This window comes from Notamacropus eugenii, chromosome 1 (genome assembly GCF_028372415.1).
Source record: "Notamacropus eugenii isolate mMacEug1 chromosome 1, mMacEug1.pri_v2, whole genome shotgun sequence".
NCBI lineage: Eukaryota > Metazoa > Chordata > Mammalia > Diprotodontia > Macropodidae > Notamacropus > Notamacropus eugenii.
In genome coordinates this window covers 576,492,157-576,518,716 of record NC_092872.1, presented here as the reverse complement: position 1 = coordinate 576,518,716, position 26,560 = coordinate 576,492,157, and the positions used below count along the sequence as shown (strand labels likewise).

General features: G+C 36.6%; 1 protein-coding gene across 4 annotated transcripts in view; it reads left to right on the top strand.

The window, feature by feature from the left end:
- FDFT1 (farnesyl-diphosphate farnesyltransferase 1) overlaps positions 1-25,349 on the top strand; it is a 36,831-nt gene extending 11,482 nt beyond the window's left edge. For 3 of the 4 annotated variants that reach the window (XM_072634390.1, XM_072634388.1, XM_072634387.1), the window contains 5 exons: positions 11,820-11,948; positions 13,789-13,980; positions 15,937-16,113; positions 17,214-17,366; positions 24,476-25,349. In XM_072634390.1, the coding sequence (XP_072490491.1) occupies positions 11,820-11,948; positions 13,789-13,980; positions 15,937-16,113; positions 17,214-17,366; positions 24,476-24,697 (873 nt within the window). In that variant the 3' untranslated portion in view covers positions 24,698-25,349. The remainder of the gene's footprint in view (positions 1-11,819; positions 11,949-13,788; positions 13,981-15,936; positions 16,114-17,213; positions 17,367-24,475) is intronic. The other variant, XM_072634389.1, reaches the window with a different exon arrangement.
- Positions 25,350-26,560: the final 1,211 nt, after the last annotated feature.

Here is a 26,560-nt window from a genome sequence, read left to right as displayed (position 1 = left end):
GAAGTCATTTTCTGTATTTTGGAATTTCAAATCTTTTGGGGTTTTATTCAGACTACAGGACAAAAGTTCTACTTTTTTTTTGTTTCTAATTATTTTGTTAACTACATTTTAGTATGATTGGTTTTCTTTGTAATCTTATGTATTTTATTTTATGCACTTATAAACACTCTGACAAATAGGTCTGTAGACTTGCCATAGAGGTCTGATAGCACAAAAGAATTTGGGGTGAAAAGACAAGTGGAAGTAAATTTGAATGCCTTGTATCAGCAGAAATTTTTGAAGAAAAGGGATAGGGTTATAAAAAAAGAAGTTGTGTTTCTTTTACTGGGGTAGGGCAGCACTAGATTTTCTTCTTTTATCTCTTTATACATCCTTTTACGTACCCATGTCTTGAGTTTGAGTTAACTAAAAGACTTCACCATCTCTCTTAAACTTAGAGAGGAAAATAACAGAGTTTCTACCACATTAATGTATTCATTATATGTATAGCCAACATTGAATTAGTTGAGCTTTGAACCTTTAGAAAATTGATTATTTTTTCTACTTAAGTACTTCAGTAGCGGATATTCCCTCCAGTGGTATAGATGGCCACCCAGTCATACCTTATGCCCTTCAACTCTTGTCAGATTCTTCCATAAAGGTGCTTTTCATCATGTCAGAAGCCACCTTTAGGTCTTTAAACATTGCTTGAGTAGCAGTGTACCTTTCAAGGTACTCTGTTATAACTTGCCCATAGCTATATGGCTGGCCTACCTCCATTAATCAGAGATATTCTTTGTTTATTTTGTTATTTTTTCATAAGTAATTTATTTGTTTTCAGTTTTCAACAATCACTTCCATAAGTTTTAAATTTTTCTACCCCCTCGTTCCCCACAATGGCCTGCAATCTTATGTGGGTTCTACACATACGTTCTTATTAAACATCTTTTCACATTAATCTTGTTGCATAGAAGAATTAAAATAAATGGGAGAAACCATGAGAAAAACCAAACCAAAACATAACAAAATAGAAAATAGTCTGCTTTATTTTGTGTTCCAACTCTATAGTTCTTTCTCTGGGTGTGGATTGAATTTTGCATCAAGAGTCCTTTGGAAATGTTTTAGGGCCTTGCTTTGCTCTTAAGGGCTAAGTCTATAGAAACAGTCCTCACACACTGTGTGACTGTTACTGTGTATAATATTCTGGTTCTGCTGATTTCACTCAGCATCAGTTCATATAAATCTTTCCAGGTTTTTCAGAAGTATGCCTGATCAGAGATATTGTTATTCTTGTATGCTAGACACCATTGTAATAAGATATGCTACTTTTATAACCCAGCATATCACCTTTCCATTGTCTTTTGGGTTATCTATAATTTTTATTTTTTATAAAATGAAACAAGGAGAACAATCTATACAATAACAGCAACACTGTAAGGATTATCAACTGTGAAAGACTTAATAACTTCTCCTTGCTTCATTTTGCATCAATTTGTATGTCTTCCCAGATATTCTGAAACTATACCCTTCATCACTTTTTTTTAAAATTAAATTTATTTATTTAACTTTTAACATTCATTTTCACAAAATTTTGGGTTACAAATTTTCTCCCCTTTTATCCCCTCCCCCCCCAAACACCAAGCATTCTAATTGCCCCTATGACCAATCTGCTCTCTCTTCTATCATCCCTCTCTGCCCTTGTCTCCGTCTTCTCTTTTGTCCTGTAGGGCCAGATAGCTTTCTATACCCCTTTACCTGTATTTCTTATTTCCTAGTGGCAAGAACATTACTCGACAGTTGTTCCTAACACTTTGAGTTCCAACTTCTTTACCTCCCTCCCTCTCCACCCCTTCCCTTTGGAAGGCAAGCAATTCAATATAGGCCAAATCTGTGTAGTTTTGCAAATGACTTCCATAATAGTTGTGTTGTATAGGACTAACTATATTTCCCTCCATCCTATCCTGTCCCCTTCTATTCTCTTTTGATCCTATCCCTCCCCATGAGTGTCGACCTCAAATTGCACTCTCCTCCCCATGCCCTCCCTTCTATCATCCCCCCCACCCTGCTTGTCCCCTTATCCCCCACTTTCCTGTATTGTGAGATAGCTTTTCATACCAAAATGAGTGTGCATTTTATTCTTTCCTTTAGTGGAATGTGATGAGAGTAGACTTCATGTTTTTCTCTCACCTCCCCTCTTTATCCCTCCACTAATGAGTCTTTTGCTTGCCTCTTTTATGAGAGATAATTTGCCACATTCAGTTTCTCCCTTTCTCCTCCCAATATATTTCTTTCTCACTGCTTGATTTCATTTTTTTTTTTAAGATATGATCCCATCCTCTTCAATTTAGTCTGTGCACTCTGTCTCTATGTATGTGTGCGTGTGTGCATGTGTGTGTGTGTGTGTAATCCCACCCAGTACCCAGATACTGAAATGTTTCAAGAGTTACAAATATTGTCTTTCCATGTAGGAATGTAAACAGTTCAACTTTAGTAAGTCCCTTATGACTTCTCTTTGCTGTTCACCTTTTCATGGTTCTCTTCATTCTTGTGTTTGAAAGTCAAATTTTCTTTTCAGCTCTGGTCTTTTCATCAAGAATGCTTGAAACCTTCATCACTTTTTAAACAAGAGTATGCTATCATGTTGATAAACCATAATGGTTGTTCAACCATTCTCCAATTGGTGGAGATCCCCTCAGTTTCCAGTTCTTTGACACCACAAAAAGAGATGGTATAAATATTTTTGTACATGTAGGTTCTTTTTCTTTGATGTCCTTGGGATATAGAACTAGTTGTGATATTGCTGGGTCAAAGGGTGTATATAGTTTTATAACTTTTGGGGTGTAGTTCCAAATTGTTCTCCATACATAATTAACTGCTGTTCAGTTCCTCTCAGTCTTCTTATTTAATTCTGTCCCCAATTCATCTTCCAATGTCAGTGCCTGTTCATTTTTTATTTAATGCCAGCATGTGGTCACAGAATTGTAAGATATGTAAAATGGTGGTGGTAATATTAAAAAGTAGTTATTTCCCATTCTTGGTGAAATAATAGTTCACATTTAACTGATCTCAATGTGACTGGCGGCACAATGGATAGAGCATTGAGTCTGAAGTCAGGAACACCTGAGTTCAAATTTGGCCTTAGATACTTTTTAGTTGTGTGACCCTGGGCAAAGTCACTTCTATTTGCCTCAGTTTCCTCATCTGTATTATGAGGATGATAATAACAGCTATTTTGCAGGATTATCATGAGGATCAGAGGAGATATTTGTGAAAGCATTTAGAACACTGATTGGCACATAGTACACAATTTATAAATACTTATTCCCTCATTTTCTTTCTCCCAGTTCCTGTATTCTCAGTGCATATTTCCAAGGCATTTCCAAACATCTGCCAAAGTGTTAGGAAAGTCTAACACAGGAGGTCTGACCATGTCACCCCCCCTTAACTCAGTAAAATCCAGTGACTTCTTATTATGTTCATGATCAAACATAAACTCTGTTCTTAGTCTTATTATGTATGTGCTCCTTTGTTCTGCCAAACTGGCCTTCTTACTCTTACTTGTACATGGTACACCCTTCTCCACATCTTTGAACTGGGCTATCCCCACTCCTGGAATGTACATCCCCTTCTCACTCACCTTTCCTTCTGTGGGTCTCATCTCATCACTTTTTTATGAATCTCTTCCTGATAGCCTATTATAAAAGACCTTCAACTTCTTCTCAACCTAAACCTTTTATAATTTGACTTCCAATCTCATGATTCCACCAAAAACTATCTCCAGAGTTGCCAGTTATCTCTTAGTTGCCAGATATCCTTGTTTTCCTTAATCTGTCTTCAGCCTTTGATACTGCTGATCACCTTCTTTTCTCTGATATTCTCTTTTCTCTACATTTTCAAGATATCACTCTCTCCAGGTTCTCCTACCTTTTTGAGCACTTCTCAGTCTTACTTGATGGATTCTTATCTGCATCGTGCCTTCTAACCATAGGTGCCCCACAAGGTTCTGCCTTGGGCCCTCTTCTATACCGTTTCACTTGGTGATCTCATCTCTCCTAGACTTAATTACCATTTCTGTGCTGTTGATTCTCAGATCTACCAGTTTTGCCCTAACCTTTCTACTAACCTCCAATTTCACATATTCTACTGCTTTTGTGATATCTTGTACTAGAGGTGCAGGAAATGCTTTAAACTCAAAATGTCGAAAATTGAACTGAGTATCTTCTCCTTGAAACCCTCCCTTCTGTTTCTTACATTCCCTTTTACTGTTGAGGACAACACCATGCTCCAAGTCCCTTTAGGCTTGCAACCTAGGTGTCACCCTCAATTCCTCACAGTCTCTCACCTCCCATATCCAATTTGTTGCCAGGACCTATTGATTTCACCTTTGGCAACATTTCTCTAGTCTCTTGCTCTTCTCTCTGATAGTGTTACCTCCCTGGTCCAGGCCCTCATTACCTCTTACTTGGAGAGCCTGCCTGCCTCAAGTCTCTCCCACTCCAGTCCATCCTCCATTCATCCACAAAAGTGGTTTTTCTAAAGCACAGGTCAGATTATCACTTCCTACCCCCTCTCTTGACTTTGAATTTCATTGATTCCCTGTTTCCTCCAGGGTCAAATTCTGAAATCATCTGTTTTCAGTCTTCTTTTACCTTACTCTCCAACATAAACTCTTTGACCCCATGACACTGGTCTCCTTGCTGCTATCAGAAGAAGATACTCTTTTAGTTATGGACATTTTCTCTGGCTGTCCTCCATGCCTAGAATGTTCTTTCTCTTCATTTCTACCTACTGGCTTCCTTTAAGTTCTAACTAAAATCCCGTCTTCCACAGGAAGCCTTTCCCAACCCTTCTTAATTCTAGTACCTTCCTTTTAATTATTTGCTATTTATCCTGTATGTAGCTTGTTTATACATAGTTGTTAATTGTCTCCTCAGAAAGATTATGAGCTCTTTGAGGGCCATGGCCATTTACTTTTGTATTCCCAGCTCCTAGCACAGTGTCTGTCACAAAGTGGGCACTTAAATGTTTACTGGCTGATTGGCCTCAAGTGCTAGTGCTTTCTTCCCCTCCCCCCAATAATCTCATGTTTTGCATATTTCTGTATATATACATACAGTCTTTTTTAGCTAGACCAGAGGTTCTGAAACTTATTTGGCCTACCACCCCCTTTAAAAAATAAATTGCTTAGCCTCCCAATCTACTTTTTTTTAACCTGCTTAACAATTTTTGCATTATTTAAAAAACACATAAAATATATTTTTAAAAATTTGATGCATCTTAAATTTAATAATTTATTTTAAATTTGTGGGGTTTTTCCTGCATTGATATTTTAATGATGCAATATTGCCTCATGTAACCAAATAGTGTTATAAACAAGTCATTACATGCACATATTCCTGCCAGTATATTCTGGACTTCCTGACATGACACACTCACCTGCCAACACTTACTTGTTAAGATCTGTCAGTAGACTTGACCACGGATTAACTATAATTTGCATTTTGTGTGTTTATTTGGACTATGACTTTAATTCTATTACACAACAGATGAAACATATACAAATGGTTTTTTCTTCTCTTTTTTCCGTATGCAGCCACCTCCCCCTTATTTTTATTCAGTGCTCCCCCCAATTGCATCCAACTACTACCACCCCCCTGGATGGATCCAACATTCCCTGGGGGCAGCATTGCCCACTTTGGGAACCTCTGAGCTAGAACATATTTTTATGCAATATGTCTGGAAGATTGGGGCTGTTTCACTTTCTGTCTTTGTGTTCCCCCCACTCCTAGCACGTAGTAGGTGATGGATTTTTATAGTGTTTTACAATTTCCAAATGCTTTCCTTCGAATTGTGTGAGGTTAGCAGCATGAGTATTATCCTTATTTTAAAATTGAAGAAATTATAAGAGAGTTTATGACTTGGCCAGTCATATTCCCTGCACATCGTAGATTTGAGATGTGGAAGTTCAGTTATCTTTAGTAAATTAAATGCCCCTCTAAGTATTCTATTGAATGCCTCTTAATCATTTTTTGGTAGTGTGATATGAGATCTAAACTGAGGGGGTTGGAGTAGATAACTGCTACACAGTAACCCTGTGAAAGAGAGCCACTGGGATGGCATGAGTACCTTGGGGAGTGTGAGCCTTATAACCACTCTGATCTGGAGTTTTGCAGGCTTAGAGACTCATTTTTTTAAGTTTGCTCACTGGTGATTAGGCTCTCCAGAATTGACCAATACTAAACAAACTCACAATCAGGACTGATAAACTAGAATTCCACTTTATTACGTTTTTTATTACTTTATTACTTTGCAGAGATTGACTTACTAAGAAAGAGAACCAATGCTGCACCATGTTGTAAGTAAATCCACTGCAGAAACCAACTTAAAAAAAATAATCAGAAGTTGATAAGCATACAGTTCAAACAACCAGAGTTAGACAGTCTTAAGGGAAGTTCGCATCATTAGGATAGTTTAAATTTCCATTCTCTAGGGATAATTCTGTTTATAGAACCCTTACTGGTTGCCTGGAAACAGCATCCTCTCTTCTAAGCAGAATTAGAGAAACACTGACGTTCTTTCTCTAGGATCTTTCTTCTAGACTCCATGCAGTCCAGCATTCTTTATTATGACAGCATTTCCTTGAGTGTGCTATGATAACAATTAATTATATGGCAGTGCTGTATTAGTTATATTTTTATATACTTTCTGAGAAGATTATGGAAGATAACCTGGTTCCTCTGATTGGCTTTGGAAGACTGATTTCTTTTATTGGTTTCATAAAACATAGAATAGTACAAAATTAGAGTGGGACTTTAAGACATTGACTGATCAATTTCATCTTTTTATTGACATCAGATTTTTTTCTTTTTGAAAGTTTTATTGATCTTTTCTTTTTTTTACATTATTAATACTTCTTATTGACAATCTCCCCACTCTTCTCTCCACACACCTGTCAAAGAACCTTTCCTTTTTAACAGATCAATATCGTACTGACATCTTAGAGTTAATTTCTTAGAAAGACATTTATTAACCTCTCCAGTTGTGGGACATGTAATATGCTCAGCACCCTGATGGCACAGGATTCTCTAAGGGAGCTATGCAGCTAAGTAAAATATAACAAAATTATTTCTATAATTATGGCCCAGATGAACAGTGCTTTTGTTTTTATCAATTATAAGATCTCTACAAGGAATTTATCCTTTTACCAGATGTAGGTAAATTTTTGTCCCTGACTTTATTGTATTTGTTACATCAGGAAGAGAAAGCAGGGGAGATATGCTATTAATTTTCACCTCTCAGCTCCTCTCAAATGTGTCAGCTTCTTTGAACCACTTGCTGAAATAAATATATGTCAAAATAAAAATGACTGGAAATCAGGAATAAGAAATTTCCAGGAAAAATATGTATCTATTGGATGAAAAACCCTTCTTCAATTCAAATATTTATTGAACTTGTTTGGTACTGTGTGTAATTGAAGAGAAGTAGAAAACAGGATTTAATATATTAATATTTACAGTTTTCCTAGATAATATCTATACAAATGAAGCATGAACCTCCTAAGAAAGAATGTAATTAAATGCAAAATTTGGGATTCATGTAGGTTCTATAGAAGGAACCAGCAGGAAATGATTCACTTTGTCCAAAAGCAGTTTGACTCGTTCATTCTACAAAATGCAAATATTTTTAGTAGCTATTTATTTTGGAGTTTATGAGGAATTGTGTATAATGGGATTTTATCTCAACTTTAGCTGGTATTACTTCAATGATTCTCTTGTCTCCTTCCTCCCCCACCCACCCCAACCCTTACCAAAAAGTGGAACTCGGTTATTTAATTCAACAAATATGCTTCAGTGGTGGGATGCCAAATAAGAAGGTATCCTTAACCCTCAGAGGGTTTGAAACCTAGAAAAGGAAAGGATGCCTTCACAGAAAAGCAACTATATGATAAATAATACAGGGGAAAGAGTGCTAGATTTGAAGGTTATTGTTATACTTTGCACCCATTAAACATCATGCTGGCTGTTGTCTCTTGGTCCTCAGGCCATTCTTCTTCTCTCCTCAAAGAGTTCAGCTCCTGGCTCACTGACTTACGTCTTCTCCCCGGATCATGCCCTTTATCTTAGAGGATTTCAACAAACCTCAGCCTTCCTCAGTAGTTTTCTCAAATCCCATGACTCCACTGCACAGGGATGGCCACATCCTGGAACTTAGCATTACCTATAGGTGTTCTCCATTCTTGATTAAAAACTGATATCCCTCTGTGACCTTAACTTCTTATCATCCCATCCTTCCCTTAAGTCTCACCCTTCTTAAGTCTGTTCTTTTTCCTCATCAGGACCTCCAGTCCTGCCATTCCTCAGTATTTTCTTTGGTTTTGATTCCTGCTCTGTTTTCACTTTCCCCCTTTCCTAAATGTATAGTTAACCAGTTCAGCCCTACACTGTCCTCTACATTGAATCTTTTGCCTTCTTGTCCTATTGCCACTCATCCCTTGCCAGACTCTTGTCCAGAATGACTTCCACCTTTAGCTCCTTCTGCTTCTACTCGTGCTGTGGAACTCAGCTTAAGGAAGTCACATAGTATCAACTAGATAGACAACAGAGTAAAAGTTTGTCATCTAACTTCAACCAATTCCCTATCTTATTCCCTTAGAAGTTATTCTATATTCTGTATCTTAAGAGGCAGCTAGGTGGTGCAGTGACTAAAGTGCTGGGCTTGGAGTTAGGAAGTTTTGAGCTCAAATCCAATATCGGTACATACTGGCTGTGTGACGCTGGCCAGGTCACTTAACCTGTGTCTGCTTCTGTTTCTTCCATTGTAAAATGGGAATCATAATAGCATCTACCTGTTGTGAGAATCAAATGAGATATTTGTAAAGCACTTAGCATAGTGCATGGCACGTAGTAGGTACTTAATGAATGCTTATTTTCTTATCATTTTTTTCTCAAGCCTCCTGCACCTCCCCCCACCACTACCAGTTAAGAACTTCCCTTACTTTACTGAGAACATTGAGGTCATTGGCTGTGAGTGCCTGCTTCTTCCCCTTTACCTCAGAACCCCATGAAGTTATTTTCCACTCTTTCCCTCTCATTTCTAATAGTGGAGTGGCCATTCTTGTTAAAGCTAGCTTCTCTCCATGTGCCCTTATTCCCATCCCTCTCTATCTTCATCAGATTCCTCCACAGTTATTCTTTTCATTCTCTAATGTGTAGCATCTTCCTATCTACTAGTTCTTTCTCTGCAGCCTTCAGATCTGCCTGTGTCCCCTGTCCTTAAGAAAGCCACACTCTTCACTTGACATTGCCTTTCTCCTTTCTTCGAGAAATATCCAGGAAAAGCTGTTTATTCTCCTTGTCTCCACCTCTTCTCCTCTCATTTCTTATTGGCGTTGGTGGTGATGGGGATGGTGGATTATGCATTTTTTTGAGGATTGTTCTCTATTATAGCAACAAGGACCGCACAAGAAGAGGGTGATCTTCCAGGATGAGCAGTTTGTTTTTCTCTTAGAGACAGTAGGGAACCATGTTGAGTTGGATACTCCCTGTGCTTTAAAACCTTTATTGAGGATGAATTGGGGAAGGGGGGTGGTCTGGAACCTGGAGTTCAATTAGAAGACTCTTGGAATAGTCCTGTTGAAGAGTGAAGAGAGTCTGAACTAGTGGAGTAGATATATGAGTTGAGAGGAGAGGATAAATGGGATATATTTTGTGGAGGTGGAAATTTGGTAACATTGATTATGTGGGAGTGACTCAAGGTAGTATAGAGAAGGTGTTGTGAGGGGAGAGTCAGTAGTCATTAAACATTTATTAAGTGCCTTCTGTGCCAGGTACTCTGCTAAGCACTTCATAAATATTATTTCATTTGGTCCTTATGGCAACCCGGGGGAGGTAGGTGCTATTACAATCCCCATTTTATGGTTGAAATAACTGAGGCAGACAGTGGCTTGGCCAAGCTCCTCAAGAGGAGCTTACAGTATAGTGAGAGAAGACAATGCATAAGTGGAAGCTAAAAGGATAAGGTGGACCACCAGAGGTTATCTAGCACAGGGACATGATATTCCTAAAGTGAAAACCAAGCAGAGCAGCTGATGACAATTGACATGTGTCATTTTACCCCCTACCTGTCTGAGACTTTTTTAAAGGGAGGCCTTGTGAAGAATTCATTATACCACATTCCAGCCCTCTAATCAGAGGGGAGAGGAAGCTGACGATGTTCAGGAAGCTGAATCAGTCTCCATGGGGAGGCATGATGTTCAGGAGTTGAAGCCAACAATAGAGGTGGAGTTTCTGGAAAAGAAAGTAAACTTCCTGCAGGAATAGGATATAGATAGTGATATTTTAAGTGTACTCAGGGGCATTTTGTAGGTAAAAGAGAAATAATAAACTCTCCTTTGGAAGTGTTGCATTTGATGTAGCCATAGGACATCTGTTTTATTTGTTGTCCCTCTGAAGAAAATGTTGCAGTATTTTGACCTGTTGTGTGTTGTATGATCTTTCCTCAAGATTAGAGGGGATTGATTATTCAGGTCATCTTTTCCTTCATGTGTGTAATCTCATGTAAAGCTTTGCTTTGCATTGCTACTGGTATGTAATTTGTGCTGTGATTACATATATAAATCTGAAGACTGATGCTGATCTTGGCTATATTTAAGGAATGTTTATGTCATCCACCAGTCCTCTCCTTGGTTGGGTTAGGATTTCCAGAATAAATATGGAATCACAATTGCCACTTTTCTCAAGGTATATTTTGTATATATAATAGCTGCTTAGCTAAACGTTTATTGAATTGACTGACATGTGAGTAGCTAAAAGGTAATGATGTAAGGAAAGGATTACTTTTAGGTATGAATGAAAACCCCATCCTAACAGTATTACTTTGGAAACTGTTCCCAATCTGTCACTTCTCCTGTGAACTTTTCCTTTACTATAAATAGACTGTCTTACCCAGGAAAAAACTAGAGGAACAAGTTGAAGGAAGAATCAGTGAACCTGATAGACCTATTTTATTCCCATGGGCAGCAAGAGCCAATTCTGGAGACTGGCTTGAGATACATATCTCCTGAAAGACTGAATAAACTGAGCTGGTTTCATGATCTGTTTGAGGTTTCCAGTTGAAAGAAAATTATTTGTCCCAAATAGTCCAAACATTTAAAATTTTTAAAAAGACCTTTCTTCCTAAAGGCACAGTCCAAGTATGTACAAGTTATTCCTTAAAGAGGGTCTATTTACTGTTTTCTAATTTGGTTAAATAATCTGTTAATATTTTCTAACATTGAAGATAAATTTCTCATGTTGCTATTGTGCAAGTTGTTTATAAATATTTCAGCTGTGTTTTTAAATGTCTGAAGTAGCAACAAACCAACCTAAAATTAGCACCAGAAACATTGCTTTAAACCATTCATCCATCAGAATATATACCAATTTAGAAAGAAAGATATTTGTTATGCTTTATAAAAGTGAATTTTTTTTTAAACTCAGATTGGGAGAGAATCCAGAATTTTAGTTCCAGTTGGAAAATGTTATGCCATGCTTAATGATATTTAAATATGGGAATCAGTAGCATGTAGCCTGGTTTCAGTTATGGAAAAAAGCATTCTTTTTTAAGGTGCGTGTGTATGTATGTGTATGAAGTTGTCATTTACAATACCTTATATTGGAGAAATCACTTTGTTGAGTGTTTAAGTATTTGTGGAGTGTTTGAATATGTAGAAACTTTAGGCTGAGCCAAGTTGAACTCTTATTTTAATAATCATTCTGATTTCAAAAAGTCATTTCTCCTAATAGCTCTGTAAATGTCATGCTTCTTCTCATGCTTTCTACTTTTTATGGATTCTGTTACAGGTCTCTTTAGAGTTTCGAAATCTGGCGGAGAGCTATCAAGTGGTGATCAGTGACATTTGTCAAAAAATGGGGCATGGAATGGCAGAATTTTTGGAAAAGAAAGTGACCTCTGTGCAGGAATGGGATAAGGTTAGTGATGTTTTAAGTGTATCAAGGGGCATTTGTAGAAGAGCAGTGTTTATACCTAGTACCAAGGAGTAGGAACCAAACCGACAGCTCCTATCTGTTTTACGTTTGTTTTTCACATGCACACACACACGTACTTTTTTGTGTATGTTTACATATGTGTATATGTTACACATATTAATCATAATCAAAATATCTCAAAAGTGGATTTCTGTGTGTTGTTGTTCATGTACTCAGGATGTAACATATTTATTTGGTCAAACTTGATGTAGCTTACCTTGGCTTAGGCGTCTAAGCATTAGAACTATATGGAGGTCTTAATTATTACAGTGATGTACTGTTAACTTACAGTGTGATGACAGGTAAATTGTTTTTTGCCTTGGTTTCTTAATTTGTGGTAATAGTGACTTTCACATTTTTCTTCTCTCCTACCAGTTTAGTACCAAGTACTTGTGTTGCTTCCTCTTCCAACTCATTTCCAATCACACCCTTCATACATGTTTCATTGAAACTCAGAGGGTGCTGGAACCAGTGTAAAGCTATTGACTTTTGAAGGATTATCCTTCCCCTTTTATTTTTTTCTAAAACCTAGTAAGGGCTATGGTGGAAAGTGGCTGCAGAAGGAGGTATCAAAAGACAAGGGGGAATTGTGGCAGTTATAGACTCCATGCAAAGGGAGGGAGGCAGAATAAGGAGTGAAAGAGAATGATGGACCTAGGGGAAACAACCATAGCTTTTACATTGCATGATTTGATCCTTGTTAGGCAGCCATCTTTGGTCCATCCTCAGCCCTTGAATAAGCAGTGTTGAATGAGTATTTTTTTAATATAATAAAGTTTACAGATAGGAAAGAGTAGCAAAACACAACCTTGTAGGATAATATACAAATGCACTGAAGTAGCTGATAGATGTTTGAGGCATGTGCATGTTTATGTTTTATGTATTTGTACACAGCTCAATTCAGCTGAGTGCAATTTCTGTGTTCACCCAATGTTTCTTGTGAACAAAGTCGTACATAAACAATTGTGAAGTATGTGTTATGCTCAAAATGTTTTCTTAATATATCAATTGTGTTGAAATAAATTTACGGTTTCAAAACAAGCATTATAACAAAACTAATTGTACTTTCCTCCTTTGCATAGTGCTGGAGTCACATGAATACTAATATTATATTCCAACTCTCCTTTTTCTGTATTCCATATGGATTTAGGTGGCTTTACTTCTAATTTCCATAGCATTACCTAATTTTATTACACTTTTAACTCTTTCCCAATTCCTTCACTTTTGGATGCCATGCCTGTGTTATAATCTGTTGCTATTGCAACGTGCCTTCTAATACTGTTCTCCAGGTTTGTGTTTAATGACAGTCAGAGAGAATGTTTATTGTTTGCCCTTTGCCTGATTTACTGACTGTCCTTTCTGTGGTATGTCTTAGAGTTCACTTTCCCTTTACTTTGGCTATTATTCACTTCTGAGATTTTTGGGGTGAGGGAATAGTTGTTGGGGTGGGATGAGAGAGAGTGTGTGAGAGTTGAATGAGAGTATTATATAGTGGTTTTCCCACAGTTTGGAAAAAAAGGATATTGTTCAAACAAACCTTTTGCTTGTATAAATACGATTTTTCTTTGCTTAGCCAGCCAGTATTTAAAATACAAATCTGTTGATTGTTCCTTGCAATCTCCTTTACAATGATGATTATGACTGAATTTGAATTTGTTGAAAATGTAAACTCAGTATAAGTTAGTTTCTACTAACAAGGATATTTGATCATAACATTGCATTTACTTACAGTGCTGAATAACAAAGAATTTACTGTAGCTCTTTAAAAAATGATCTTTTACAGTACTGTCACTATGTTGCTGGACTAGTAGGGATTGGCCTTTCTCGTCTATTCTCGGCTTCAGAGTTGGAAGACCCCATCATTGGACAGGACTTGAAGCTTGCCAATTCTATGGGTCTGTTCCTACAGAAGACAAACATCATTAGAGATTATTTGGAAGACTTGATGGAGGGGAGAGAGTTTTGGCCTCAAGAGGTAACAAATCAGGAGCTATGAGAGAAAACACTCTAGAGACTTAAAAAAAAAAGACTGTTGCCCTCATTTAAAAAAAAAACACGTATTAGAAAAAAAATAAGATTCAAGGAATTTATTGTCTTATTTTTTATTTGTTCAGCCTTTTGTCTTCCTATTGGCTTTTTTGAAAAATTAGATTGTATTTAAAGCTGTTAAAATTTTATCATATGGAATTTTGTGGGTTAATGGAATCCAGACTACACAGTTGAAGAAGTTTCTTTTTCTTCAAAAATTCTTTGGTGAAAATTATTCAATTGAAGATTCACATAAACTTTTCATCAGTAATGTGATTTTGAAAATTTTTTAATTGTCACATATAGGAGGTTTTATGTAGGTTAATACTACAAAACTGACTGAAGGCATTACATTCTGAATTTTCTTAAACTTATAATCCTATAAGTCTCTTTTTTCCTCTTGTATGATCATACTCAATGTTTTAGTTTTACATCTTGTAGAATACTTTTGTGTAAAGGAGTTAAATTGTGAGGGAGCAGTAAAGAGAAAATTTCTCTTTGATTTAAATATCTTAAGTGTTCTTACTTCATATCACAATTCTGCAAGAGAATAAATGATATTTGAAAAAGAATATTTATGCTCTTACCCCAAGAGCTGTTAAAGTCATAAATGATTTAAATTTGTAGTTGCCATTTTTCTAAATGAATGTGTGCTTGGATCCAATTTCTTTACATCTGCATTTCTCTGTACTTTGTTTTGAACATAGAACTACTTTAAAAAAACCAAATAACTTGAATTTTAAGATATTAAATTTTGACTAACTTTGAGAAGACTCCCTAAGACATTGAAATCTATAGCATCTCTTTTTCTAGACATCTTGAGGAGAAAAGGATAAACGTTAGTCTACCTGGGATAGTTAGATGATGTATGAGTTAGGGCCATGAACTTCATTTATTTCCCAAGACCTCTTTTAGCGTTGTGATTTTTTTAAGCCAAGGCACATACTTAATAAATGAACTCAAATATAGAATATAACTATAGAATAGATTTATTTTATATACATATATGTATCTATATATTTATATATATCTATATAGATAGAATATAAATAGAACTCAAATATAGAACTCAAAGTATTCTTTGGGTCCAAACTAATAGGATTGTATAGATTTGAATTCATGTGGTAAAATTGAGTAAGGGTGAGTTGTAAAGGCCTTAATTCAGGTTCAGAAACACCACCCCAATTGTTCAGATGCAATTTTCATTCTCAGGTTTACTGGAGGATTACTGAATTAATAGCACAAAAAGGGAAATCCTATGCTTCTGGGAAGACTTTAAATAACAGGGTAGGAAAGACTCAAATCCTATTTTTTTAATATTATATATTTAGGTTATGAATGCATTTTATTTTTTCAGAGGAAAAATGGAAAATATTTTCATAGGAAAGGTCCAGCTTATAATGCCCACATCTGTTTGTTATATTTCCTTGAGGAAGTCTGAATTGACATGTTGGTGATTGTTTGAACTTTTCATTTTGGGTAAAATTGTTTTCTAGAATGCATTGTTTGATTTTTGCATACAATACTGATTTAATAATTGCTATTCTTTAGCATTTTTCAGTCATTCCTAGGAGTTGGCTAGCCCTTTAGGGTAAATTAGTTACTTTTAAAAGCTGCATTTCTACTTGTAGTGTACAGTATGCTAAAACAATAACTTATTAATGTGATGTCTAGAAGTAGTTATGTACTTTCTCCAGGAGCCTACTAATTTACTTCTTAGGGCGTAGTTTACTCCAGAATGTAATCCATTGAAACGTTACCTTTGTCTGGCCTTTAGGTAGTATAACTCTGTCAAATGGACACTCTTAAGTTTTAGTAAATATTCCGTATTGTTGCATAGATTCTTCCACTCTTTCCTAATTTTCACTTGTGTAATGATAATTTTTGCATCATTTGTCTCTAGGTTTGGAGTAGGTATGCCAAAAAGTTGTCTGATTTAGCCAAACCAGAGAATATTGATTTGGCTGTTCATTGTCTCAATGAGCTGATTACTAATGCTTTACAGCACATCCCGGATGTCCTCACTTACCTTTCCCGACTCAGAAATCAAAGTGTGTTCAACTTTTGTGCTATTCCACAGGTATGCATGGGTCTATATTTAGGTTTATTTAGGTTTAAGACCTCCATATATCTCTAATGCTTAGATGCCTATATTTAGGGGGTTGGAGATGCTCTTTTGTTTGGGTCTGCATTTATTCATTTCTCCTTTGGTCTGCGTTTATGGTTTTGATTTCTTTTAAAAAGTGACAGTAATTGTTTTGCTTATGAGAAAGACTCCTCTATATCTGCCATTTTTTTCCCTTCTTTTTTTTTGTAAAGATCAGGTTAAAGTACAAGATCTTGTTCTATAGGATCTTCTTTATGGCTTTTTAAATTATCAACTTCTAATCTCGAAGTTTTTACCTTTTTAATTAGTAACAAAGCAAATATTAAATAATTGTTAGGTTCAAATAATCAGAACATACCATATTAAAGTACTTCATTCTTCTTGTCCTCAAAACAAAGAAACCTGTCCCTATATATTGCTCTTAACTTTGCTTTCTAAGAATTGAAAATGTAGTTGAAACTTATTTATTTTAAATATCCAGTAGAGATTGTACTTATTTGTGTAATGGACTGTTAAGATTGATTTTTGATGCTTACTTTTTTGTTCTAATTAAATATTTTGTTCTTGAATGTGAGTGGGGGAGTTAACTAGGTGGTAAGAGTGACAAAAGTTGCTTGTTTGGTCACTTCAGTATTTGTTTGCCTTTGGTGGCTTCAGATGACAAGGTGGGAAAACAGCAGAGAGTAGGGGCAATAAAAATTGCATGTCTGCCCCTCTTTTCCATTTACTTTGGATACATATACATATATACATCCTCACAAACACATGTATATATGTGTATATATATGTATATATATATGCACACAGTACATGTTTGTATATCTCTATGCTATATATTTGGTTTTAGAATAAGAAACATGATTCCATGTCCTTTTTAGGAAGGGTTGAGTGGAGAAAGAAAAGGGATAAATTATGATGAATTTTGCTTCTTGATTTCTTTTTTTCTTGTCACTCATTTCAGAGAGTGATCTTGTTGATTCAATAGAAATGACTCCACTGACTTTTCCTTGTCTGTTTCTGAGTTACAGGACTGATTAAGAAACTTCTGAAGGATGTTTTTGGTTTATCTGTAGGTGATGGCTATTGCTACTCTGGCTGCCTGTTATAACAACCAGCAGGTGTTCAAGGGGAGGGTAAAGATTCGGAAGGGGCAAGCAGTAACATTAATGATGGAAGCCACCAACATGCCAGCTGTGAAAGCTATTATGTACCAGTATATGGAAGAGGTACATTTTGTAAATTTTGTTTCAGATGCCTTGGATCTTGGGGGGTGGGAGGGGGTGTGTGTATGTGTGTGATTAGAAATAGAATGATGATGTTTATTTGGGAAGAAAAGTTTGATAAATGTTAGAGCAATAGAACAAATTAAGGTCCATTTTAAATAAAAAGAAGTTATAATTTGCCACTCTATAGGTTTTAATTTAATATTTGCTTGTTTATCCTATGTATTTATAGGTTATTTCAGGCCTTTTCACAGTTTTTCTCATTGGTAATGATATTTATATTTCTATAGCAGTTTTCTTTTAAAAAACATTTAAAAATTTTTCTACATTCAAAAAATAATTTTTTTATTGAGAGGTACTGAAGTGTGGCATATAGAGAGCCAGCCATGGATCCAGGAAAACTGAGTTTCACGTCTTACTTTTGACATCCTGGCTGTGTGACTCTGGGAAATGTACTTAAACTTTTGCTAATCCAAGAAGTTCTTTAAGACTCTTAGGTGACTGAAAAGGTGCTGAGCTGCATTGGTAGAGAAAGGTTTCTATACTAATAAAATAACAGGTCCAGTCCTTATCTCTGTCCTTTAAAAAAAATTATGAATTCAAGATCATCAAACGTGAATATTTCTAGCCAAAAGGGAGGCCAGAAAATAGAGATTGTATATGAAACTTTGAATCTACTACATACAACTTTTCTTTCAGGATATTTTATATTTAACATGGTAGTACCAACATTGCCCTGCTTGTCTGGAATCCTCTCAGGTCATCTTTATCTATTTTAAACTATAGTTTCATTGAAACTTTTCTCTAATCTCTTCCCTTTTTCTCATCACTATCATTACCCCCTCCTACTTTTCCCTTCTCCTCCCCAACTCTTCCAAACTCCCCCAAACTCCCAATTAAAGCATTTTCTTATATTTATCTCATTTGATCATGGTAGCCCTGAAGGAGGCTTTCATCTCCATTTTTACATTTGAAGAAACTGAGATGCAAAGAGGTAGAACGAATTTGCCTCAAGTCACTGCTATAAAATAATAATGCTTATCTAACATTTTGTGCTTTGTTTATAAATACAATAGCAACTTTGAGGGAACATGTAATTGCTCACTTTAGTAGTGAGAAAAACAAGATGCAAAGAGTGATATCATAGCAATCTAGAGGAAAAGTAATAGTGTAGGATTTGGAAACTTGGATCTCTAGAGCATGTTACCCCTAGACATCTGTTAGGTACTTAAAACCCCATCATGATGCAATTACCTCTCTGTTTTTCTCATCTTTATCCATTGTGGGAAGACATGGTTACTCTTGGCTCAGCTGTAAGACCTAGGACTTCTAAGTCCTAATTTCTTTATCCATAAAATTGGGGTGGAGGGTAATACTTTCTATTACTTAGAGGAACTGCTACTTGCCAGGCACTGTGCTGTGCTTAGCACTTTACAGATATTATCTCCTTTGGTTCTCAACAACCCTGTGAGGTAGGTGCTGTTATTATCCCCATTTTACGGGTCAGTAAACTGAGGCACACAGGTTAAGTGACTTGCCCAGGGTCACACAGCTTAGTAAGTGTCTGAGGCCAGATTTGAACTCGAGTTTTTCTGACTCCAGGCCTAGCATGCCCCTGCCATCTATTAATTTACTCAGCATTCATTAAACAGAAAAACATTAAGAGTGTTACTAGTCTTGAAGCCTGAAATTGAGTCTAGGCTCTGACTTTTACTAGCCATGTGACTCTGGGTAAGTTACTTAATAACTTCTTTTCCTCATTGTAGGAATGAAGATAGTAATTCTTACATTAACATTACCTTACAGGGATTTATAAGGAAAGTAAATTGTGAACCTGAGAACTTGGTAGCTTAAGAGAGAGAGTCCAGTTCTATAATGTGAGCTGCCATTATTGTTAAATAATATTAAGATGCCAAAATTCTCAGAACACTTCACAGGGTCCTGTGTTTTTTCCTTCACTTCTTTCCACAAGAGAAATCCCTCCACCTATCAAAAGTTCTAGGCCCTAAGAAAGAGTGGGTGGTAAAGGGAAGAGAGTGGTATTTGAGTATATTTTAAGTAATTACTTTAGGAAGGAGCTTGACCATTAATCATATTTTATCTTTAACCTGCAGATTAGGCATGTGATTTCTAATGATATATTCCTTTTAACAAAGTTTATACACAATATTTTAGAAACATTATGGAGCTCATCATTTATAATGGGATTTTTGGTGATCTCTGTACCAAAGTTTCCATTGTTTTTTTGTACTTCCCTTTGGTTAAATTGCGTTTAGACATTATCATCAGCGTCTCCTGAAGAGGGCAATTATAGAGGGGAAAGGAGACAATAGTCAGTTTGGCTACATTTAATTTATGTAGTTCTTTCTACTGAAACGGGTGAAAAAGCAGTGCCAGTCTGTTGGATATACTCATTCATAGTAAACACAGCATACATGCCAATTTTCATTGGTGGGGCTTAGAGCACAACCTTCTAAATTGCTTACTAGAAAATTTAGCCATTTACAAGTGTGCTTCAGAATAAAAGTTTTTAAATGCTACTAAACAGATAACTGTTTGTGACTACAGATTGTCTTGCATTGATTAAATGAAGAGACTTGAACTGAAAGAAAGAAATATCAGCTTGCTTCAGAGACTGTTTTGGTGTTCTGACTTTGTTTTGGTTCAAGTTTTGGAAAAATGTTCTTTTTCCTACAGATCAACTCAGTTTACTTTTTTTTTAAGGACAACTTTTATTTTGGTTTACAGTTAAGAGAAAAAAATGACGATTTGAGTTTAGCAAATTTGTGTAGTTCATTCTGGATTTTGGTTTGTAGCTTAGATTAGTTCAGATGACTGACCCTAAGGTTCTATGAACTAGTTATCCTGACATCATATGTTTGGTACCTAGACTTGACTATTATTTCATTGTCCTCATTAGGACTATTTTCAAGTAAAACCTTCTAAATTGAAGCTTAGCAGATGCCTGAGTTTGAACTAGTTCTGACTCCATAGTTCAGTCATTATTGATCTGGATTCTTTTTTTTACTGCCCAATTCACTTCCAGATACCACAGAAGAAACATTTTCTTCTTTAGATAATTGGAAATATACTGGTTGTTGGGACAGCTAGGTGGTACAGTGGATAAAGCACCAGTGCTGGAGTCAGAAGGACCTGAGTTCAAATCCAGCCCCAGATACTAAGTACCTGTATGATATTGGGCAAGTTACTTAACCCAGATTAGCGTCCTATGTAGAGAACTTGGTAGCCTAAGAGGGGGTTCATTTATATATCCCATACATAAACAATTTGTTATATCATTCAGTTTTCCCTTGGGAAAGGATCATTCTAGGTGATGACAGGTCCAAAAATATTTGACTTATTTTCTAATTGTATTATCCCTGCTTTTAATTTGTTAGAGGTATTCCTCATTTAATTCAAATGATCAATACAGGACTAAGTGTACTCCTCACTGGCTGAGAGCACAGGGGTAGGAGATCAGATCAGTCTGTTTGTAGGACTGATCTCATTCTTCAGTTATTTTACATGATACTATTCAGAGCAAGAGCTAAGAAGCCAGACATCCTCTGAATGTGTGCCTATAACAGGTTGGACATGGCTTAGCTTCTTGAGTATCCAGCCACACTCCAGAATTGCCTGGGACTAAAAATAGTCTGGATTCCTCTGAACTCATTAGAAGTACCAAGTGTTTGAGGACACAAACTTTGAGAGACAAGGCCAGAAATCCTATTTTCCTTTTTCCTGCCAACCCCAATTCCTTGGAAATATAAGGCTTTTTGCATGATTTTAGAGGAAATACTGTTAAAATTTTTCTTCGGTTGCCTTATTTTGGCTTGGCACACTGACTTTTGCTTCTCAAGGTTTATGCTGTGGCAGGGCCTACTAAACTGGAAAGGTTTTTAGTACAGGCCCAGTGATGGGCTGTGTCCAAGGATCAGCCTACTGCTGTCTAGCCATGTTCATTACCAGAAGGTTGGTCATGAAATAATGAATCTTTTTTGGCCATACCAACTGATAAATTGTTATTTTCATAACAATTTATATTGTTTCATAATATTACATATTATATGTAATACAATATATAATATAATATATCAATTTATATTATTATAACTATATGTTATAATAATAATAAATTATTAAATTGTGGAGGGATTACAATCTGCATCAGTAGAGGGAGTATCCACACAGATGAAAACGGATCTGTTGAAGATCTGTATAAAGATCTGAAGGAGTAAGTCAACAAGCATATATTTAGTGCTTACTATTTGCCAAGAATTGTGCTAAGTGCTTTTTGCACACAAAAACAATGCTTGTAAGGAGCTCACATTCTAATTAGTGAGACAAATGCAAACAATTATGTATAGATGTGTAGTGTAAATGAGGGTGTAATTGGAAGGTGATCTTACCCAGAAGAAAGTGCCTATCCTAGGAAGCTAGGAGTTTAAGGTGAATATGAAGAACATTCTAGGCATGGAGAACAGACCATGCAAATGCAGAGTCAAGAGACAGGGTTACAGCAAATAGGCCGGTATGACTTAACTGTAAAGTTTGTGGAGTTGAGTATTATGTAAGAAAAGCAAAAATATAGGATAGTGAGTGAAGAGTGAAGAGTTTAAACACCAACCAGAGAATTTTATATTTAAAACTAGAGTTAATAGGACACTGGACTTTCAGGGAATCACAATGACATGGTCAGAACTATGCTTTAAGAATATCACTTCAGCAGCTTAGTAGGGAGTGTATTGGAGAGATTTGCAAGGGTGACATCAATAGGCCTTGACAACATATTGCATATGGGAAGTGAGAAATGGTGAGGAGTCCAAGGTGCTTCCTAGGATGCAAACCTTGAGGAGCTAGGAGGAAAGATGTTGTTTGCCCTATAAAGAAACAGAGAAGGTAGGAGGGTGGTTGGAGAGGGCAGAGTGGGAAGTTTAGGGGGAAAGATAAGTTCTGTTTTGGACATGATAAAGTTTAAGATGTCTGCTAGACATAAAATTTAAGATGTCTGAAAGGCAGTTGGAAACTTGAGACTGAAAGTTGGCAGAGAATTTGGGGCAGGATAGGTGTATTTGAAAATCATCAGCATAGTGATAAGTAGTTACATCCATGGGAACTGCTGAGATCACCAAGGGAAGTAGTTTGGAAGGAGAAGAGGACCTAGGATGGAACCCTGAAGGACATCGTGGTTAGAGAGTGTGATCTGGAGAATCCAGCAATAGAGACAGAAGGAGTGGTCAGATGGGGAGAAGGAAAGCAAGGAGAAAGCCTAAAGAGAAACAACTGTCAAGGAGAGAATGATCAGTGGTGTCAAAGGCTGTAGAGAGGTCAAGGAAAATGAGAATAGCAGAAAAACCCATTGGATTTGGCAACTAAGGGATCATTAGTAACTGGTGCATTAATATAGTCAGAAGCTGGATTGTGAGAAGAGTTGAAAGAACAGTGGAAGCATCTATTATGGATGACCTTTTTGAGGCATTTAGCTTCAAAGGGCAGAGGAGATACAGGATGATAGTGAAAGGATCAAGAAAGTTTGTTTTTTTTCCGGATGGGGGAGACAAGGGCTTGTTCATAGGTCATATAAAATGAACCAGTAAGTGGGGAGAAATTGAAAATAAGTGAAAGTCGGGATAAGGGAGGAGTGGTGCACATTCTGTTCAAGTAGACTGGATGGAATGGATCATTTCAGCAAGTAGAAGGGTAAAGAGTAAGGCCATTTCATCATGTGAATCAAGGATAAAGGAGGAGATAGTGGAAGAAGACACTTCTGTGATAGATGAGAAAGAGGGAAGAGGGAGTTTACAGAGAATGGCCTCAATTTTTTCTATAAAATATTAGGCAAGATTCTCAGCCGAGAGAATGGGGAAGAGAACCATGGGAGGTTGGAGGAGGGATGAAAAGGTTGTAAAGGGGGATGATAAGGGAGGTATAGTCGTAGAATTGCCTAGCAGCAGAAACGATCTAGTTGAAGTTGTGTAACAGATTTGTAGTGGACCCAGTCAGAACGGTTATGTGATTTTTCTCCATGTTCATTCAGCAGCATATGTTGTGTAGGAGTGAAGGCAGCAAATAGAAGTGATTTAAGGCTCAGACTTGACCAGATGTAATTAGCTATATGATACAGGGGCTACAGATTGAAAAAAAGAAGGACATTGTGGTGGGGTGGAGGAATAGTTCATGGGAAGTGAATAGGTTGAGAAACTGAGTGGTTAGGGTGTTTGAGGGAGAATCAGTATTTATATTGAAGTCTCTTAATTTGAGGGCAGGAGTTGAAGAACCTGCAAAATGCTTCCATGTTTGATCCTCACAATAGTCATGTGAGGTATCGAGGGAAAATGAGTAAATATTATTCCTATTTTTCTTATAAGGAAATGGAAGCTTTTACTGGTTTAAAAAAAAGACTATAAGGTAAAGGCAGCTGGGTAGGATAACACTGCGCCTGGAGTGAGGAAGACCTGTGTTCAAATCCAACCTCGGACACTTTCTAGCTGTGTAACCTTGGGCAAATCACTGAACCTCTGCCCTAATTTCTTCAGCTGGAAAATAGGATTAATAATAATAATAATAGTAGCATCTACCTCCCAGCGTTGTTGTGAACACATCAAATGAAGGGCTTATTTTTCCAGTGTTTACATTTGCCAAGCATAATGTTTGGCGCATAGTAGGTACTTTGTAAATATTAACTGTTGTTATGAAAGGGGTATCACTGGATCCACAAATTTGCACAGTCACAGGGCTGGTAAGTGGTAAAGTAAAACTTTCAACACAGGTCTTTTAGCTCCAAGTTCAGTGTTCTTTCCACTATACCTTGCCTCCTCTTTGCAGTGTTTGTAGAGGGGACTCTTGCTGTGCTATTTTTTCAGAATCATTGGAGTGCTTATTTCATGATGCAGGGTCTGTTGCTTATAACTGTATGAATCTTTTGTGTGTGATATGAGGTAGACATATCCATAATGCTTAGATTTGGTCGTATTTTGAATCATGTTTCCAAAGTAACATAAAAGGAATACATCTAATCTTGGAGGATTAGGGTGGGGGAGAGTCAACTAGACAATTTGCTTTTAAAACAGCTTCATATTTTGTGATTTTTTTTCCCCTCCTTCCTCTGACAGATTGATCAAAGAATTCCAAGCTCAGACCCATCTTCCAGCAAGACAAAGCAGATTATCTCCTCTGTTCGGAAACAGAATCTTCCCAGTTGTCAACTACTCTCGCGGAACCACTATTCCCCTATTTACCTGTCATGTGCCATGCTTTTGGTTGCACTAAGCTGGCAGTATCTCAGCACCATGTCCCAGGCCACAGAAGAATATGTCCAAACTGGGGAACACTGATTCAGAAGTCAGCCCAAGGCTAAAGTTCAATATTCAGTGAATATTTTCAAAGGAGTTTTTTTTTCTTTTATCCTTTTAAAACTACAATGGCATAAAACCCTCAGAAACTGAAATGCTATTGAGAAGAAAGTAATCATAAAAAATGGATGACCTGATCTGTTATTCTACTTAGCTGGCAGAATTTCTACAACTTTGATCAAATGGTTATATGTGAGACTGCCAGAGATTTGTTTTCATAAGAATCTTTCATTATAGGATTACAATGAAATATATTTAACTGGAAGTGACCCTAGTACTTGAAATTTTTGGACACCCAATCTAGTAAGATTCATGTGTGTGCACACGTACACATTTTTGTTTGTTTCATGAATGTATAGTACTTTTTTCCTCATCACTACCTTTTTTCTTTTATTGATTTGAACATAGAATGAATGTCATTAATGTTTATTAAGTAATCTTCATGCATAAGGGTCAGAGGCTAATCTGTGAATCTTGCTGATTTTTTTGGAGTCTTGTTTCAAAAGAAAAGTAATGGCTAATTCCTGTATAGTACCTTATCCTATTCTAGGAGGTGAAGGAAGAAAATCTATTTGCCTCTAATAAAGGCTAAAATTTGTAAAAGTTTCTATAATAAATATTTTTTAATATCCTATGATTCTGTGAAAAGTAGAAACTAAAGGTTAGGATCCTACAATGGCACTTAAAATTTAGATTTTCACAACAAAAATGAGATTGGGGAATGAGATTGTAATGTGCATTTAGGTTGCTCAAAGCCAGCCACATACCAAGGAAATAGAGCTACCAAATACCAGTTATAGACATCTTTGTAATCCTTGTGGTGTGAGAATCTGTGTAAAGATCACTTACTTTGACCAGCACTACTTTGATTCTTAAAGGATTGTGCTTTCTTTGATGTGGTTACTCCTCCTATGGATGAAAATGAAAATCCCTCTAAAACTTGGCAGATCTTAGAAGAGTTGCTGTGGCCTTGGAACCATGGAATATCTAATTTGTGCTGTGACCAAGCTAGGGGAAAGCTATTCTTCACATTATAGGTCTGATAACTAATCTCAACTGAACCCTTAAAGAAACTCATCTTCTGCCATCCCTCCAGTGCTTGTTTTGAATTGTGTTTGCCTTAAGCCTCTTATCCCAATTCATTCTTTCTTCAGAGGGCCTCACTATACATTTTTTCAAATCTGTCCAGTTTCCTTTCAATGTATTGTCCATCTATTTTATCCTGTTATCTTCTTAGTTCTGATGGTTTGAGGAAGGCCAATCTCCGTAATTGTATTCCCTCTTTGATTTTCAGTTTATCTACTGATAATTCCCTGCTGCCTACTATAGGTGCCCCTATCTTACAAAACTGTCCTGTTCCCTCTCTTCTGGCTTAAAAAAAAAAAAGATATCTAAACTTTTCTTGGTCAGCTAGATGAAAGAGTGCATAGTGCTGGGTCTGAAGTCAGGAAGACAACTTCACGAGTTCAGATGCAGCCTCAGATATTTAGTAGCTATGTGACCCTGGGCAAGTCACTTAAACCTGTTTGCTTAACCCACTGGAGAAGGAAGTAGCAAACCACTTCAGTCTCTCTGCCAAAAAAAGCCCAAATGGCATCCCATGACTGAAAAAATGATTTAAAAGCTTTTTTCATTTCCCTTTAAATTTAACTGGAACCTTTAAAAAAAAAAGTAAAACTAACCAATACCTGAAAAAAAGGCAGATGCAGTGTTGCACAACCACAGTCCCCTACCTCCGCAAATTTTTACGTATGGTGTGAGGCATGTCTTGTTTCCTTTGGGGCCAAGCCATGTCATTTCACAGCATTGTTTAGATTGTGGTTTTCTCCATTCATCTCATCATTT